The sequence below is a fragment of the Orycteropus afer genome, unplaced genomic scaffold, assembly GCF_000298275.1.
Source record: "Orycteropus afer afer isolate SDZICR_OR568_19922 unplaced genomic scaffold, OryAfe1.0 scaffold00549, whole genome shotgun sequence".
Lineage (NCBI taxonomy): Eukaryota > Metazoa > Chordata > Mammalia > Tubulidentata > Orycteropodidae > Orycteropus > Orycteropus afer.
Genome location: NW_006922136.1, coordinates 1,531,234 through 1,551,197, shown reverse-complemented (window position 1 = coordinate 1,551,197; position 19,964 = coordinate 1,531,234). Strand labels below are relative to the sequence as shown.

The window sequence follows — 19,964 nt, the reverse complement described above, 5'->3', positions numbered from 1 at the left end:
CACTACGGAAGTAGATTGCCCAACCTTCCTTCCGAGGAGTGGCTGGTGGGTTTGAACCGCCAGCCTTCTGGTTAGCAGTGAGGGCTGATATTTCTCTCCATAAATTACCCAGAACTTTAAGGAGTTAATGGGACATTAAGAAAGAATGCAAACTACTGAACCTTTTGATGAACGATCCAATATATGGAGCCTGATCAAACGGAGAAAAATATGGAACACAGCTTCAAATTCTTATAGAAACCAGGCTTACTGGACCCATTGTGAGTAGGGAAACCCCCAAATCTATTGCGCTGATATAACCTTTAAGCCTCTAATAGAAACTACCTCATAAAGTCATCTTTAAACTAAACAGTAGTTTAGCTCAAATAGTAAAGAATGTTCAACTTGAGCAGTTCATGCTTTAAAATAACTATCTATATGAGATCAGATTGACAACAGTAACTCTAAAACACAGAGAAGTTTACAAGGCCGAGGGTCTAAGTTAATGGTGGTAAAACAATATGAGTAGAGATAGCGAGATGGTGACACAGTGTGAAGAATGTAACCACTGACCTTGAACTGTGTAGATTCAAAATGTTGAATGGGTATATGTTTTGTTATGTATATTTTCACCAAAAAGAAAATTTTTGTAAGGAGGAATGCAGAATGGTTGTAGGAGTCAATTTTTTTTTAAACCTCGCCTGAGAATAGGCCATGAGGTTTATTTGTCTCAATGCAAATTACATGCAAATAGCTCACTGGTTATTAGATGTGTGTGCAATGCAGCTATGCTGTTTTCACAAAGGTTCTACTTTTTTTTTTTTTCCTGGCTGATTCACAGTAAGAACCTTTCTCTTTGTTCTCCCTCATCTTACAAGATTTGCAGGGTGTCATAAAACACAACTCTGACACTTAATTTCTGTTCAGAAGTCTGTACTGGTTATCCTCCAACTATGGGGGTAAAGTCCAAATGCCTGGCATTTGAGCCATTTTATGATAAAAACCAAAAATACCAAACTCCCTGCCGTCAAGTCGAATCTGACACACAGTGACCCCTTCTTGGGTTTCCGAGGCAGTATCACTACGGAAGTAGGATTGCCCAACCTTCCTTCCGAGGAGTGGCTGGTGGGTTTGAACCGCCAGCCAGCAGTCAAATGTCTTAGGCACTACACCACCAGAGCTCCTTTTTTGATAGAATGCCACCAAGGAGCAAATTCACTTTTCATACAGCAGTTCACATACATACATAACATAATATAATAATATAATATAATATTCTGTGCAGTCATAGCTCACCTGCTTTCTTCTGTGTACCCCACAGTACCCAGCCAAAGTAAACTACTGGTCATTATGGGAATGCATTTACTCACTCTGAATAGAATACCTTGCCCCTCACCTCTGCCTATTGAAATCTGAACCATCTTTCAGTGTCTGGCTCAAATTCCACCTCCTCCCTGAAATTGTTGTCCAGCCCCCTCACTCCTAATAAGGGATAACCTCTTCCTCCTCTGTACTTTATAGAAATGCTTCTACTTATCTTAGTAATGCATCATATTTTACTTGATTACATTGGAAGCTCCTTGAGGACAAAAATGTCCTCATCCATATTTGTGTACCCCACAGTGCTTTAAAAAGTTCTTGCAAATAATAGCCCTTGATAAATATTTAAGGAGCTCTGGTGGCACTGTGGTTAAAGCATTCAGCTGCTAACCCAAAGGTCAGCAGTTAAATCTGCCAGCCACTCTGCTTCAGTAAAGATTGATAGCCTTAGAAACCCTATGAGGGCAGTTCTACTCTGTCGTATACGGTCACTATGAGTCGTAATCAACTTGATGGCATCAGGCTGATGAATGTTAACATTCTTAGCGTTCATCACTTGTCACTTAACTTGCTCTTGTGAAAGGCACTTTTTTGTTTCCTCTGCTAAGATGCAGGGGAGGAGCTCTGGTAGCATAGTGGCTAAGGCACTTGCCTGCTAACCAGACGGCTGGCGGTTCAAACCCACCAGCCACTCCTCGGAAGGAAGGTTGGGCAATCCTACCGTAGTGATACTGCCTCGGAAACCCAAGGAGGGGTCGCTATGAGTCGGGGCTGACTCGACGGCACGTAACAACAACAACAACAAGCTAAGATGCAGAGAACAACTGGTGGTGCAATGGTTAGCGCTTGGCTGCTAACTGAAAGGTTGGCAGTTAGATTCGAATCCAGCAGTTGCTCCACAGGAGATAGATGTGACAGTCTACTTCTGTAAAGATTACAACCAGTTCTGCTTTGTCCAATAAGGTCTCCAGAAGAACCTTGATGACACCTGGTTAAGATGATGAGAGGAATCCTTGCCTACAGAGATATCAGGGCAAATTGAAATAAACATGTGGAAAGCCCTTCACATGCTCTGGGAAAAAAGTTATCTACATAACATATAAATTATTATTAATAATTTTCAATTGAGAGTTTTTATTTAGAAATTAAAATCATTTATGAAACTTACCTTGCCACCCTCCTTGAAGGTAGAAAATACTTTTTGTTGTTTAGCCTGAGAAAATAAAATGAAACAGTGAGTTAATGACGGAGCTTATGGTTGAATTTAGAAATCTCCTTGAAACCCTTCTCACCTGTGTTGTACTTGCCTCCTGGCCATCTGTAAAACCTTGGAAGAAGCTGTCATTGAGGATTTGCAAATGTTTTCAGTCAATCTTACCCAACACCTCCCTACTTTCACTGTCATCTTTCCTTATCTCTTAAGGTGGAGACAGAAATCCAGCGTGTCTCCGAGGCATATGAGAACCTTGTGAAGTCATCCTCCAAGAGAGAGACTCTGGAGAAAGCTATGAGAAACAAGCTCGAGGGGGAGATTCGGAGGATGCATGATTTCAACAGGGATCTGAGAGGTGAGGGAATCAATGACCTTCTGTTCCTGTTTCCAAAGAGTTGGGCAGAACAGTGAACTGAAGGACTGTGGGGGAGCATTTTATTAGGCTCTTAGAGACTATCCAATCTACTGGTATGGCCAGTAAATTGCAGGGCTTATACAAGGCTAGATTTTTGTCACTGCAATAGTAGTTGATCTTAAGCTTGTACTCCCTCAAAGTGGGAGGTCCATTTGACTCCTTCTAAGATATGAACTAATGTGTTAATCAAGCAGGATCTGTCTTGGAACTCCTGAACACACCTCCTCTGTCTCCACCATCTGTGCTGCCCCTCTTCCTTTACAAGATTTGCTAAAGGCACATCTTTTGGCTGTGCAAGCTTACAATAGTGATATCCTCCAAATGTTATTTCTGGAATTCACCTTAACATGAAAATATTGAAGATGGTGAGAGGTATTTTTTAAAATCACCTTCAAAACTGATGATATCTGGGGAAGTTATTTTCTATCTTGGTTTTATGGCTATCTATAAAATTGAGGGAGTTGGGTCACCATGAGTCAGAATCCACTGCACTGCAGTGGGATTGTGTGTTTATTTTTGTACTATATACTGCCCACGGTCCCTTCCAGCTTTGACAATACGTGATTCTACAGACCTTATCAAAACTTTGATGCTCTTTTTCTTTTAACATTAATGAAAGTTATCATTATATATTCAAGGATGGATTCTTTCATTGACAGTTATAATTTTGCACTTCCATTTTGTCAGTGAAGAATGAAAGTATAGCATACTCACTTCCTCCTTCCCTACCATGGTCTAGTTTTATTTCATTTTGTAATTCACGTTTGCAAACCTATGTCTGTGTAACCTATTCCTACTTAACAAGGAGGAGAAGGCTTGTTTTGTCAAAGGTCGGTATTTAGAGGGTAAACAGCATGCGCTTGGGAGTTTGTATTTGGGGCCCTGTTGATTGTCTCCAAATTCCACAGAACGTCTAGAGACTGCCAACAAGCAGCTTGCTGAGAAAGAATATGAGGGGTCAGAGGACACCAGAAAAACCATCTCTCAGCTCTTTGCTAAAAGTAAGTATAAAAGCTTCAGGAGCGGGTATTAATGTGCTGATGGGAGTGAGGTGTGTGAACAAGTTCCATGGTTCTATTTAGCTTTCTAAAACAGCCAGGACAGAGTTAATATCATCTAGGGAAGTTTTTTTTTTTTTTTTTTTTCCCTGTTCAGGCATGAAGTTTGATTGGAAGATTCTGTTCTTTTCCTTCTAGGCCAAGTTGACCACTTTCCATAACATGTTGTTGTTGTTGTTATTTGCCGTCGAGTCGGCCCCGACTCATAGCGACCCCTCCTTGGGTTTCCGAGGCAGTATCACTACGGAAGTAGGATTGCCCAACCTTCCTTCCGAGGAGTGGAAACCAGAGAAGTCCCTATAACTCTCCGCCATTGTCATGGCTAGTTGAAGAAATGACCATTAGTGAACATGGAGTCCCTTAATGTTGAAGAGATTTTCTTAGAAGGCTCACACTTAGTCTAACTATAGTAGAGATGGGATTAGCATGCAAGATCGATAACTGGCATTTGGAATACCTAACTTGTATTTTATAATATCGTTATGTGTCTGCAGACTGCAAGATTAACTAGAGGGAGGAAGCATGGCTATGACATGAACCAGTGATAGGGACTCTGGGTATAGAATTGGATGGAGGGTGTAGGAGAGGACAGAGCTATGTCTTTCTCAGAATAGGGTTTCCCTTGTCTGGAAATAATCTTAGGACCCTGACAAGGAATTAACCCTATTCTTCATCAGTTCCTAATGGACTCTACTCAGCTGAAAAATAGCTATTTTATTTTTTCCCAATTGACGTAGTAAAACTCAGTAAAAACTGCATAGTAGATTGAGCCCATAAGGACAGTTAGTTGAGGGGAAACAGATAACTGTCTTCATTTTTGTGGATGCTCATATTTGGTTTCTCTTAACCCTCAGCTCTCAGTGCATCTCCCAGCTGTAGAATTGCTTTAAGTCATTCCATGTGGCTTCTAGTCAGCTTGTGTAAATGTGTTTTATCTTCTCTTGTAATATTACCCTATCTTCCTAGGTTGCTTTGTTGTGTTGTGGCTTCAGAATTGGGTTTTTTAGTCATTCTTTTTTTCTTTTTCCTCTTTTCCTAATTCTCTTTTTCTTTGTCAGTATATCTTAGAGGAAGGAATGTAGTTTTTCTGGTGTCATCAGTGCCTGGTGTAAATTGCTTGGAGGTGAAGTTGCTTTTGTAGTGTCATGGTTACCCTGGAAGTTAGTTCACTGACAGAAAGAGGGTGGCAGCCTCCCAAGACAAAACAAACCAAGACAAAACAAACCAAAAAAATGTGGATTCTTTCCCTGAATCTGCTAGCCCTCACTCCTCTCTGTGAGGGCATGGTATTTCAGGTGTCCTAGGTGTCCTAGTGGTAATTTAGTAGATCAAACTTCATGAATAGCAGGGGGAAAGACTGTCAAGTGGCCTGAGAGAGAAAAATGAACTCCATCAACTAGACATAGAAAGAGGACATGATTCTTGGTGTTACTTTCTTTTGCCTTTGGGCATTGGCAGGACCCTGCATGGTGGAAACTGGGTCAGGAAAAAAGAAACCCCACTTGAAAAGCCTTCCTACGGAATGTGTTGCAGCAATTCTGAAGAGGCCAAATCAACCTGACCCTAGGAGAAGGCAGCCTAGTATAGCAGAAAGATTAGAACAACCTAGGTTTAAATATGGGCTCCACTACTTATTTACCAATTATGGATCCTGTGCAAGTTACTTAACCTCTCCAACTCTCTGTTTTATTATATACAAAAAACAGAAGAGAGTACCTTCTTGTTGTATGCTTGTTCTGAAGATTGAATGAGATAAATACCCTAAAGCGTTCAGTACAATATCTGATATGCAATAGATATTCAGCAAATGTTTTTATTTTTCCATGGTAACATCTGAATAGATAAGTCAGAGTGGGAAGGAAGGTGAGGCTGTCCTATTATAATGTCTTTGACAAACTTAACTATCTACTTCTCCAGAGAAAGGGCACTCTACCACAAAAAAATGGAAATAAAACTACTGAGTTTTTGGTATGAGGTCTGTCCTAAGTACAATGAGAAGGGAGCTAGAAAGGCATGGTCATCTGTAGCTTATAAGACAGTCCTGGATTCAGAAAGCATTGTTAATTTTATACGTATGGTGAGCCTCGAATTTATTCTACAGACTTGCAAACAGAATCTGTCAGATCACAAAGAAAGGCGTAGTTTGAAGTAAAGATGCTCTATTATTAATCATGACCACCATGATCATCATCATCATCTTACTCTTTATTTATGCAGCGGTTTCCTTATTGTTTGATTATACTTTGAATATATCCATTATTCAAGTAATCTATTATCTAATAGGGTGGCTATGAGTCAGAATCAACTCAAATACAGTGGGTTTGGGTTTGGTTTTTTGGTATTATCTAATTTGATCCTTAGGAGCTCTGGTAGCATAGTGTCTAAGGCACTTAACTGCTAACTAGAAGGCTGGCAGTTCAAACCCTCCAGCCACTCCTCGAAGGAAGGTGGGGCAATCTACTTCTGTAGTGATACTGCCTCGGAAACCCAAGGAGGGGTCACTGTGGTACGACTCAACAGCACATAACAACAGCAACAACAGTTTGATCCTTGGAAGGTTAGAAATGGACTCACTTCTATGGATTAGCTCTCAGCCCAACAGTAGAAAGACCTACATGCAGAACACCTACCCCAGGGCGATGAACCCACCTACTCTAGGGAGATGTACCCCTTAGATCAATCAACCATGAGCTATCAGAGGGGTAGCATTCACATAGAGGGAAGGTTGGACAGATAGGAATGCATAGATAAGAAGGGCACAGGGAGGGAGGGGGTAGTCACAGGGAGGGGAAAGGAGAGTTTTTTATGGTTGGTGATTGTAATCAGGGCCTCAAAATCAAATGTGCATGAACTGTTGAATGTAAAACAAATCTGCTCTGTAAATTTGCACCCAAAGCACAAAAACAACAACAACAAATAGTGGGAGTTCAAGTAAAATGATATTGCTATCTCTATTTTAAAAGAAGAGAAGTACAGACATAGGTAGAGGTTGGGTTAACTGACTTGTTCAAGTCAACCCCAAGTCATGATAGGGTAGGAGGTTGAATCAGGTTGTTTTTTGGTGCCATGAAGTCAATTCTGACTTGTTGTGACCCTGTGTACAACAGAGCGAAGCACTGCCCAGTCCTGTGCCATCCTCACAGTCGTTGCTATTTCTGAGCCCATTGCTGCAGCCACTCTGTCAATCCATCTCGTTAATGGTCTTTCTCTTTCTATCTGACCATCTACTTTACCGAGCATGATGTCCTTCTCCAGGGACTAGTTCCTTCTGATAACTAGTCCAAAGTACGTGAGACGAAGTCTCACCATCTTCACTTCTAAGCAGCATTCTGACTGTACTTCTTCCAAGACAGGTTTGTTCTGGTAGTCCATGGTATATCCAATATTCTTCATCAGCACCATAATTCGAATGCATAAATTGGATGTTGTCTTCCTTATGCATTGTCCAGCTTTTGCATACAAATGAGGTGATTGAAAATACCACAGCTTGGGTCAGGCACATCCTAGTCTTCAAAGTGACATCTTTGCTTTTTAACACTTTTAAAAGGTCTTTTGTGGCAGATTTGCTCAAAGCAATATGCCATTTGATTTCTTGACTGCTATATAAACTATTTGGAACAGATTCAGAACTGTGATACTAAACCTTTCTTACATGCCAGAGACAAACACAATTTCATTTTAGTTTATTACGTCTCCTGGTACACATTTTGGCAGATTATATATTCCCAGAAAAACAAACTTCAGTTCAATTTAATCTGAATAGAGTTTTTCAAAGAACCTACTACTTCTCTATATCTTTTCCCCTACTTAATTCTAATTTATTTATCGTGCTGTTTTTTTTTTTTTTTTTGCTTGATTAGACTTCCCAGTGGTCTTATCTGTTTGATTTTTCTTTATGAATGTTTGTGATCTCTGTCTGGCAAAGAGAAAAAAAATAGCTCTTATATAAATTCAGGGTTATAAACAGGACTCCATAGAAGGAATTTTTCTGATAAACAGGAGGAATCAGCAAGGGCTAGCATCCCCATAGTGGTGGTATTTTTCTCCCATTCTTTTCAAAAGCATTTTAATTTAAATATTGAGTCAGAGGTTGATCTAGATTAGTTTTGATCAAAGGCCCTTGGTAGAGGCTAGCACAGTCAGGGTTTATTGGGCACCTTCATCATCTTGCCTTTTGCCTGGGGGGAAGGTGTGGATCCTTCCCTTCTGCTTTATAACATGCAGAGCTCAACTGTAGAGAATAAATGAGGGTGTGGTGGTGTGGTCCTACATCTTCTGTAGACCCTTCCCTAGGACGCTGAAGAGCCTAGGTACCGTTTTCAGAAAAGTCTATGAAAGGGGCATAAGAGTCTTCAGTTTGTAGAGGGTGTGTGTGTGTGTGTGTGTGTGTGTGTTGGGGGGGCGAGTATAGGTATCTGTAAGTAATACTTCATATCCATATTTTTATGTCTTTGTTGACTTCTGTAGCATTTATGCCTGAAGATAGAATGGTATATAGTTCATTGAACATAAACAAAGCTCTTAGTTCTCTAGCTCAGGGGTTCCCCAAATCTTAATTGATTGGAGGCACGAATCCAAACAGTTGATTGAGCTCAGTTGCCATTTAGACAGCTGCTCACCTGACATATGTTCACACCAAATTTTTATTCGTACTGGTTAACCTGTTTGGGTAAGGCTTTACAGGTCTCTTGGCTCCACTGTTTATGAATTTTGAACTCTTGATAAGGTTCATCTTGCTTATGAATGTGATTAACAAGCAAGCTAATAAGAAAACCTCATCAGGGGTCCATCTAACATAACCAAGCAATGGAATGTTTAAGTGATAGTTCAGGGAAAATGAGGATTACCTCATTGGGAGTCAGTTATAATCACTTTAGGTAGAATATTCAAATGTTCTGATCATCTGTGGGTACTGGCACAAGGGACATTCACTATCCTTACTGCTGTCGAGTTGGATCCAACTCATAGCGACCCCTCCTTGGGTTTCCGAGATGGTATCACTACAGAAGTAGATTGCCCAACCTTCTTCTGAAGAGTGGCTGGTGGGTTTGAACTGCCAGCCTTCTGGTTAGCAGTCAAATGCCTTAGGCACTATGCCACCAGAGCTCCCAAGATTTGTTTAAAAAATGGTATATGGAACAAAGTGTCAAATTTGTTTAGAGATCACTTGTGAGTCTTTATTAGCTTATTCAAATGCTAACTTGTGATACCATTCCTCTATTCTGAAAATTATAGACTTGCTGATGTCCCATATTGGTGCTTTATTCTGATATGCTTTTCATACCATACCACAGATAGTATGTTGAGTCCTTATTATGTAGGTAACCCACCAGCCAATCCTCAGAAGGAAGCCATTAACTGAGGTCTCTATAAAATCTAAGCTAGAAAGACCACTTTCTACTGCCCACTAAGCTCTTCCATTCTAAAGTCATAGACAATATATAGATAGAGTCCACAATGATTAAGCGCTCAGCTGCAAACCGACAGGTTGGCGGTTCAAAGCTATGAGGAGGATACTTGGGAAAAAGACCTGGCAGCCTGCTTCCATAAAGATTATAGCCAAGAAAACTCTATGGGGCACTTGTACTGTCACATGGGCTCTCTATGAATCAAATCTACTCAACAGCACCTAAACAATACACACCCCCACATATATTAAGCACGCAAATATACCAGATTGCCTTTTTAAAAATTAACCTTTCAAACTCTTAGGCTTAACTACTGATTCAGCAGAAAAGGAGATTCCCAAGTAGAGGAATTTTTTTTTTTCCAGGTGAAATAGCTGCCTATATTCCTCTGATCCTCCTGTTTTCTCCTCTGACTCTCCCCTGTTCTTTCCGACACCCAACCTATCCTGCAGAAGAAGGAATAAGGAGAAGCCCAAACATGGCTTCCAGTTTTTATCTCATACTCAATTGAATTTCTAAGAGAAGATTCTGAGATAAAGGAGGTTGGGTTAGGGAGTGGCGTTGAGTTAGGCTTTCCCTGGAGAAGAGATGTTGGTTAATAGACTTGATCTCAGTTAGTAAATGATGTCACTGTGTAAAGGATGAGATTTTGGGTTTTATACATTATACTTATATCATTTTTAAATCTGTTTACATCATTTTTAAATCTATTTAATACATTGTCATGAAGAAACAGTGGTGAAAACCTTTTTGGGCTCAAATACTTTTTCTTCCAGTTTTGAAGAAAAAGAATTAAGGTGACAACTCTTTCTCTTCTGATATACGTACATACATATACATATTCCTTTGTATATTGATGTTTAATGTGCTTTCCATAATATTTTTTACACCTACTTTCTCATTGCTTGTGTACAACTATTGTTAAGTGACTTTTCTGAATTCACCCAGCAAGTTAGTGATAAAGCTACTAAAATAAGCCACTAACAAAAGCCTCTATTTTCAAGATCTGATAAAGCCCAGATCTTGGGTATCCTGGTTCTTTTAGCTGTCTAATAGAACGATAGAACTTCTGTTGCTGTTGTTACGTGCTGTCGAGTCAGACCCAACTCATAGCGACCCCTCCTTGGGTTTCCGAGGTAGTATCACTACAGAAGTAGATTGCCCCATCTTCCTTCCCAGGAGTGGCTGGTGGGTTTGAACCGCCACCTTCAAGTGCCTTAGGCACTACGCTACCAGAGCTCCCATAGAACTTCTAGTAGTGGCATATTTGTCAATTTTGCTCAAGCTAGGCTTTGAGACTCCTCCAGGATGCTCATATTGATATTTCATGTCCGGATAGATAAAGAAAGTCAACGAGAGAAGGAGAAACTTGAAGCTGAGCTGGCCACTGCCCGTTCTACCAATGAGGACCAAAGGCGGCACATTGAAATCCGAGACCAGGCCCTGAGCAACGCCCAGGCCAAGGTGGTGAAGCTGGAGGAAGAGGTATGGTGTCATCAAGTCATATATGAGCCTTTGAAGGTGGACGAGTCCGGGAATCACAGGCTCTGGGCTCTCCATCTTGGTGAACTGGCAGCTGCACAACTCCCCACCAGGAAGATGCCATCTGATGCTTCTAGATACAGCTGTGCCAATGGGAAGCACTTTGATTTCTTTTCTCTCCTCTGCATGTTAGAGCAGGAAATTAGCAGAGTCAAGGAGTGATTTCTGTTTGTTCATTCATATAATAAGCTTCACTCCCAACCCAGTACTCACTATGTAGTTAGCGCTGCCTTAAGCCTGTAGCAGCCATTAAAAAACAAAAACAAACAAACAAACAAACAAAAAAAAAAAACCCTGCTTTTATAGGGCTTCTAAGCTTTATTTTGGAATAGCTACAGAATGATCCCAGATATTTTAAAGTATCTAAGGATTTTTAAATCAGAATGGTCCTTGTCTTCCCATGCTCAGTGGGAAATCAGTCTCCTCCCAGGTGAAAAATGAACTGTTGGATTTACTTAACAAGTTCGTTTTAGAATGCAAGCAGTCTTGGTGGGTTGGAGACAGGATGAGACCCAAGAACAATTTAGTCAGTCAGGACAGTACACTGGCCAAGAGTGTGGCCTGGTGGTTAGATTCTGGATTGTAGTTTTTGTGGTGGTGAGAAGTAGTTACTTGGATGCCGGGATGGAGATTTTCTTTGATAAATGCTAGCGCCTCCAATTTATTAAGCACATGATGAATATATATCTGATTAGTCTTCATGGAGATTTTGCTGGATACAGCACTAAACTGTGTTCATGGAAAATACATGGCACTCTTGCTGCTGGTTCATCATTAATCTTGGATGTCAGTTGTCATTGTTCTGGAGCAGTACAAGGACAGAAACTGCTCTTGGATGTTTTACACTTCAGGGAATGGGTGTGTTCAAGCAAAAACCGATGCTGAAGTGTAACTTGCAAAAGAAAACATCACATCCCACTGACTACTATTCTAAACTTTGAATTATGTTAAGGCAAAAAAAGGTACAGCCTTCATTATAATATGTTGGAAGTGTTTAAACTTGAGACCAAAAAAAGATTTTTCACAAACAAACTCTCAACGTTCTGGCTGTTGTATGTGAGATATCTCTCCTACTTTTATTCATTGCCTGCTTCTCCCTTCAAAAGAATGGTTCTAATTCCTGGAGATCTCTTGACTTATAGGTATCCTTTCCTTTCTTTTTGGGTATATAAATGCTTGTTGGAACTGGGTTGTAGGTTCATACTTTACTAGGAGGTAATGCTACCTAACTCATGATGCCCTTTTTCCTGAATTGTTGAAGTGTTAAACTTCAGAGTAACCAGGTTAATGTACTGCTTCATAGATTCTCTGCATCTGAAATACATTATTAAAAATGAGGAGGACTTGTATTTTATTTACCCAGCGTCCAGATCTAAAGAACTGAGCATACCCTTTAGCCTTTTGATATACCTCATATATTCCCTTTCTGCTAGAGAATCACAAATTAAGTTACAGGACAAGGATAAGACTGTGATATTTTAGAGAAGGGAAGACTGAGAGACTCATGGAGAAAGGAGTAGCTTGCTGGTGGTCACATGCCAGGTCTTGGGTAGAGCCAGGAATAAAACTGGAATCTCATGACTCTTCATTCCCTCGATCCTGCTGCCTGCCTCCCTGTCTGAATCATCCTTTGGTTCTTCTCCCAAAAAGAAAATGTGGGCGCTTGTTCAGTTTTATTAGCGTCTGCACCTTTTTATTTAAAAAGGGGAGGGGACCCTCTTTTCAGCAGATGATGAGAAACTTGCCCAGACTGTTTTGAGATTGGGGGTTTCATACAGCCCTGCTGCTCCTCCAGGAAGCGTGCCTATCCAGTTGGAGATAAATGGGGGGGGAGGGGGGGCTCTGCAACCATCTTGGTTTGCAGTGTTTGAGAGCACAATGGTTACTGCTTGTTAATCATGAAAAAATATATATATATAGCGCTGATGTTAATCTGTAGTCCCCACCAGGCTGCCCTTAAAGAGAGATGCCTGAAATGTAAGTCTGGCTTCAGACTTCTGAGGCCTGTCTGTGAATTTGTTCCAGAGATTTTTAGTAACTTTCAAGGGGCTGGCTGTAAAATAATGGCATCTAGTAGCCAGATATGTCAGCTTAGCTCATCAAAACCAAAATCACTCCTGTCTAGTCAACTCCGGCTCATAGCGACCCCCCCCATAGGGCTTCCAAGCCTGTGATCTTTATGGGAGAAGACTGCCTCATCTTCCTCCATGGAGCAGCGGGGGGGGGGGGGGGGGGGGGGGTGTCGAGCTACTGCCCTTTTGGTTAGCAGCCAAAATGCCTTAACCACTGCACCACCTTAGCTCCTTAGCTCGTAAATTATCATTAATTTTTTAATCCTTATCTAAATAGTATCCAGTTGGAGAGAAATGGGGGGTCAAGTCTTAATTGTTTGGAGGTTCTTAGTTGCTGTTGCTAAAGAAAGTGGGATATTTTCCTGGGAAAGCAGGTTTATAGCTTGAGGCAGCTGTGTATGGATGCTTGTATGTGCTCTGCTTCTTGTACTTCCTTTACTTTCTACCAGGGCTTTGAGCTGGTTTGAAACTGTTCAAAATGGTTCAATCATGGCCAAGGGAGTATATGTTGCACTCAGGGTTTTGAAATTAATAGGAAACCAGGTAGTGGTGGCCCACTCAAAGATGGCGGCTGATCACACTGCTTTGGATGTGTGTTGGCACGTACATATAAAGGCTTGAAACCACCTCTCAGTGAAAATCAACTGATTCTCCCTCTCCCCCCCTTTTTTTAGCAGCCTATCAGATCTGTGTTTGCTCTTGTTGTTGTTATTGCCGTCGAATCAGACCCGACTCGTAGTGACCTCTCCTTGGATTTCTGAAGCACTTTCACTATGGAAATAGATTGCCCAACCTTCCTTCTGAGGAGTGGCTGGTGGGTTTGAATCACCAGCCTTCTGGTTAGCAGTCAAGTACCTTAGGCACTATGCTACCAGAGCCCCCGTGTTTGCTCTTAGGCAGTAGTTAAGGTTGTGTCAGCTTGGCTGGGCAGTGATTCTGAGTGGCTTGGCAGTTGTGATATAGTTATTCCCCATGATGTAATTGGATTCGGTGGATTCTTCCATGGTGGAATTTGCTGTGAGCAGCCAGCCAGTTTAAGGGGAGTTGCCTTTAGAGTGTGGCATGCTTCCAGTATATGTGGAAAAGTTCTCTGGCTTTTTTCTCATTTTGGATTCTGCATTTGGCCCATCATCATCTCCGGTTCCTGGACTTGAACTGATGTCCTGTCATATCGCCTGCCGATCTCGGGATTGTTGCCTTTGCAGCCTGTGAGCTAACAACCTGCCATTTTACCTGCCGATCTTGCACTCATCAGCCTCAGCAGCCAGCTATACTGTCTGCCAATCTTGAGTTCATCAGCCCCTGCATCTACATGAGTCAGGAAAAGCCTCTAGCTTGACGTTGAATCCACAGACTTGGGACTTGCCAGCTTCTACAACTGCGTGAGCCATTTCCTTGAGATAAACTTTTCTCTCTCATTCTCTCTCTCTCTAAGCCACACTGGTTTTGCTTTTCTAAAAAACCTACCCTCACTTGGTACTGAGAGTAGGGAAAAGAAACAAAATCAAAAGGATCGAGTTTTCTAAATTGACTCTCAAGGTTGGTTAGTCATAAGGGCACTACTAATCCATGGTGTGAGGTGGCAACATTAATACATGAAATAGTACCACCAGTAGATCAAGTATTGGTTAGAAGTAAGGCTCTGGGTGATCAAATGTTTGATACTTTTCTGCAGTTTTGTTAGAATGAAGTGTATGAGGAAGCTGGTTGATTGGTCCTACTTTAACTAGACAAAGTGGTGAAAGAACAAGATGAATGCATAAAAGACCTCAATGTTTCCAATTGTGCCCTGAAAGAAAGCCTTATCTCTTGTAGCTAACAGAACTGATATTGGTGAAAAACATATTCAGAGTCTTAAAAAGAGTGGCTGAATTACAATACCAGCTGTATTGCCAACCTCGAATGGAGCCTGAAATAAAAGACATTGATTGGAAGTAGTGGGATCCTGGAACTTGGAATGGTGACCACGTGGTCAGTCAGGAAGATGGGAATATGGAGCGCCTAAATTCTATTGAGTCACTCCTGCCAACAGCAACCCCCTGCTTTCTGAAGAGATAACTACATCTTTGTTGGCTAAGCCACCCTTCTCAATAAAATCATTATCCTTTCCACTTCCATTTGCTGTGATTAACCCAGCTGTGCCTGCTGAGTCACTATCTGAGATATCACCTGGGGTGGCACCTGGGGCATTGCCTGTGCAGATGCCTTACTAGACAATGCTGAATGTTTCCAGGAACCACCCTAACCACCCATTGTTGCTTCTAGACCTATATCTAGACTTAAGTCCCAGTAAGCCCCAAAAGGAGAAATACAAAATGTGATTCAGGAAGGGGTATGCTACAGTCAAAAAGAATGGCTTGATTTTGCTACTATGTACAAACAGAAACCTGGGGGGAGTATGTGTGGGAATGGCTATTAAGGGTATAGGAGAATGGTGGAAGGAACATAATGTTAGATCAGTCTAAGTTTGACTTGGGCCCACTGAGGACAGATTCTTCAGTGTTACAGCTCAAGAGCTTAGGAAAAGGATATAATAGTTTGGTTGGTTAGTTTACTGATTATGCAGTAGATGACATTAAGTCAAGTTGAAGTACAAGACCTGCATGGGTATTATGTAGAAAAAGTTATCCAAAGGTTTAGGGAAATTGGCATGTTAGAATGGATTTACCAGATTAGAGCCATGTTGTTGTTGTTGTTGTTGTTGTTGTTTTGCTGTCGAGTTGGCCCCGACTCATAGCGACCCCTCCTTGGACTACTCAGGGAACATACCTTTTACTACTATGTTGAGGAACACATTTGTGAAGGGAGGCCCAGCACCCTTGAAGACTGCTGTGATTGCTGTTTTTTTGTCAGCCGGATTTGACAGTGGGAACTGTCCTAATTGAGTTAAGACACTTCACTTGATCTATATAAGCAGAAAAACTCTAGGTCAACTTGAACCAACAGTCTAACTTGAATTGCCAGAATTTAGACTCTCAGCCCCTCAGTCAGTTCCCAGACTTGAGTCAGTTAACAGACCCTTTGAATGAAGGGGAGGCTGGTCCCCTTGAAGAAGGACTCCACTAAACTGACAAAAGTGTACACTGTATCATATGGTGTGATTGATCCTTGATTACCAAGGAGAAATCGTATTGGTATTACATAGGGAAGTAAAGAAGACTATGTCTGGAATACAGGAGATTCCTTAGGATGTCTATAACACTGCCATGCCCCATGATTAAAGTCAGTGGAACACTACAGCAACCCAATTCTGATATGACTATTAATGGCCCAGACCCTTTGGGAATGAAAGTTTGAGTCACCCCACCAAGCAAAGAACCACAACCTGCTGAGGGGTGATTGCTGAGGCAAAGAGAATACGGAATGGGTGGAGGAAGAAGGTAGTTCTAAATACCAGATATGACCATGTGACCAGTTGCAGAGATGAGGACTGTGATTGTTATATGTATTTATTTCTTGTATATGTGCATCAAATATTTTTGTTTCCTTCAGTTATAAAATATAAGATGTAAATTGGCTAATGTGTTTCCGTTTTTGTTAGTTGTATCATGTTAGGTGCAAGTATGACTTTATCATTGTCTCTATTTAGAGATTATGTATGGCTTAAGGAGATGTGTACAGGTGCCAAGTTGACAAGGGTTGGACTGTGTCGACTTGGTTGGGCTGTGATTCCAAATAGCTTGGTAGTTGTGATGAAGTTAATCCCCATGATGAGATTGGATGTGGTGTAATAATTTCCATGGTGGAATCTGTTGTAAGCAGCTAATCAGTTATAGGGGAGTTGCTGTCAGGATGTGACTTGCTTCCAGTATATATGGAAAAGCTTTGGGAAAGGTCTTTGCCTTTCTGCTCATCATTTTTGATCCTGCATTTGGCCCATCATCGTCTCTAATTCCTGGACTTGAACCAGTGGCCTGCCATTTTATCTGCAGAACTTGGATTTGGCAGCCTCAGCAGCCAACAGCCTGCTATACTGCCTGCCAGTCTTGAATTCCTCAGCTCCTGCAGCTGTCTGAGTAAGGAGAAGCCTCCAGCTTGATGTTTGATCCATGGACTTGGGACTTGCCAGCCTCTACAACTGTGTGAGCCATTTCCTTGAGAGAAATTTCTCTCTCTCTCTCTCTATATATATATATAAGCTTCACTGGTTTTGCTTTTCTAGCAAACCCAGCCTAAGACAGTGATGTTTGTCCTGTCTCCCCTTTAATGTTCAAAAAAAGACCATGCCTTTCCTTATCCTCAAATACAGGAATTGCTTTTTGAAGTTTTGCTTTCCTGATACAGCTCACGTAACCCCCCAATAGGCCTTGCTCTTCCTGGGTAACATTTCTCCTTCTAGAATATTAGAAAGGTATTTAGAATGAATGGGTAAGGAGTCTTCATTATTATTCCTTCACTAATTTGGTGAACATTTATAAACCAAACAAGGGCATAAATGAATGGAAAAAGTTAACCTTTTGTCTGTTAGAGATAGCTCAATTAAGGTCATGTTTGAAGGCAGAGGGGTATGTATGTTAGATGACCTACATATATCCTGTATAAAGAAATAAGTAGTTACGGTTTACAAAAAATAATTAGTTAATGGTTTACAAATAGCACCACATATTCACCCAGACTTGGTTCTTCCAGGAAAAGCTTCTCTAGTCTACTTGTAGCAAATCAGAGTTGGAGAAACCATGTCAAATTGGGCCTTTTTTTATTTAGGGATTATTTCCTCAGCCTACTAAACTAAGGGTCACTCAGATGATTATTTCTCATTATATCAAGATGGTCAGAGAAAGAGATTATGGCTACTGAAGTAGTCTTTGCATACGTTTGGCTTTCTCTCTGCAAAGTCTTCATTTACACTGCTTTTTCTGAAATCCATCCTATCTTTCTAATCTCATTAAGTCTCTTTCCCATCATGCTCTACAATCACTTTGCTTTAAGCTCTATACTGCAGTGATGCTTAGGCTTATAGGAAGTTTTCTCCTGCAATCACAAATTCCATCCTTTTTCAAGTTCAGCACAGATGCTTTCATGGACCCTGCTGACATCCGAGGTATCTTGCTGGGAAGGAGAGAGTAGTCTAGCTAAAAAGGAGACTGGTTTTCTTGGTCAGCCACTACGTTCCAGGCCTTGATCTGTAGCCTCAGCAGCAGGCAGCCAGCCGAGGTAAATGGTGCCTTTCCATCCTCGCCCTTATCTTTCGGGACACGTAGGTCCTATTGAAGTGAAGGCTCATTAAACTCCAAGTCAAAAGAACTCTGTGTCCTGCAGCAACCATGGTATTCTCCCATTCAAACACAACCCACTCCACCCCCCTCCATCCTCCACCAATTTGACCTCACTGGAGGTTTCGACAGATGCCTGGCATATCCACTTATAGGCTTAAGGCAGCCCAGGCTTCTAGCTGTCTGCTGTCTTATGATGATCCAGAGCTGAGCCATTGCTTGGGTAATTGTTTCAGAGATGGTGGGAAAAAGGCCTTGGCAAGATTAAAGAAAGAAGATGCTGCGGGTGGGCTGCTTACTGAGTGGAGTGCACAGGAAGGGACAGAGTGGAATGTGGGAAGGTTGGCAGAAAGTTCCAGTGAGCATTGTTATTTGGCTTTAGGCTGGAATGGCAGCCAGAGAAACTCGGAGGAAAAGGGGCTCAATTAGTTAACCTTTTCTGATCTGAAATTGCTGGTGATGATTTAGACATTACATTGATAAACTCGTATTGGGGAACCCAATGAGTATTCTGAGGCTCTGTTGGTGCTATACTCAGTTTTCCAAAGGTAAATTCATGTTGTTTCATTCCATTCCCCCCCCCCCCACATTCTTCTTCATGGCTGATATTTTCCATTCTTTAAAGATCCCATGCCACTTGTTTGCCATTCAGATTTCAGTGTGAATTTCTGCTACCACAAAAGCATCATTGCCCACTTTTTTTCTTTCCCAGTATGAGAGGAAAATGGCCTAGGTGTAGATATGTAAACCTTTAATGCTTCAAATTAACTTTCAAATAACAGTAGGATTTTGTTCAGTGTAGATAAAACTCACACACAGTGGTTATGATAGATCATAAATTTGGCTGGAAAATCTGAGAGTGTGAATTAGACATGCATTTAGAGTGTTGATAGGAATTCAGAGAAAGTACATATCCACCCAGAAATCTTCCAGGGTGTTCTGTTGATGATGATTCCTGACTTATTTGAAGAGCATTTCATCTAAGGATGACATTTCCCATATTTATGACAGAATATTTTCTTTGAAGTAGGTGTTGCTCCACCCCACAAATTCTGTCCTCACCCCAAGTTGAGTTGGAATAACCTCTCTGAGCTCAGTTTTCTCAGTCTTTTCCTATGATTTTGGCTTTTAAAATTACCAAATTAGAATCCTTGTGGATTTCTCTTTAGTCTCCTTTACAGCAGAGGCTCCATTCCCGAGCTAGTAAGTTTCTAGAGGTGGTTTTTCTACTCTTCAATTCTTTTAATATATCCACCAGTGGACCACAACCTCTTGGCAATGGATAGAGGCAGCCTGCTAATACAAGGGTAGTGGTACCAAATTGCTTCAGTGTCAACTCTTACTTAGAGCCAAGGGCTCCTGGATAAGACTAAATCAAATCAAGAGAAATTACAGAAGGCTCATGGAGCAACATATAAATAGTTGTATGGAGGAAAGGAACAAAGAAAGTACACTTCATTTGTGACATTTGTGAAAGACTAAGTGTTTGGAGCTGTGGACAGTAGAAGGAAAGATAAAAATCAGACATAATGAAGGATGCCCTCTGTGGCACTAGAATTAGTTATGTATTATTAGCTTCCATATCCTTTAGCCAATGGAGCATGTGTATATGTTGATGTTCATCCAGCTAGTATTAATAGGCTGCCTCTTTGCCTATTGATCTGGATTTTTTAAACCTTTTTTTTTTTTTAATTAGGATTTGGGTGAAGATTTACAGAGTAAATTCACTTTTCATACAGCAGTT

At 41.1% G+C, this 19,964-nt stretch overlaps 1 protein-coding gene across 1 annotated transcript in view; it reads left to right on the top strand.

Moving 5' to 3' along the window:
* Positions 1-19,964, top strand: part of AMOT (angiomotin) — a 57,044-nt gene that overhangs the window by 14,914 nt on the left and 22,166 nt on the right. The window contains exons 3-5 of the mRNA XM_007955944.2: positions 2,723-2,867; positions 3,836-3,928; positions 10,733-10,878. Of these exons, the coding sequence (XP_007954135.1) occupies positions 2,723-2,867; positions 3,836-3,928; positions 10,733-10,878 (384 nt within the window). The remainder of the gene's footprint in view (positions 1-2,722; positions 2,868-3,835; positions 3,929-10,732; positions 10,879-19,964) is intronic.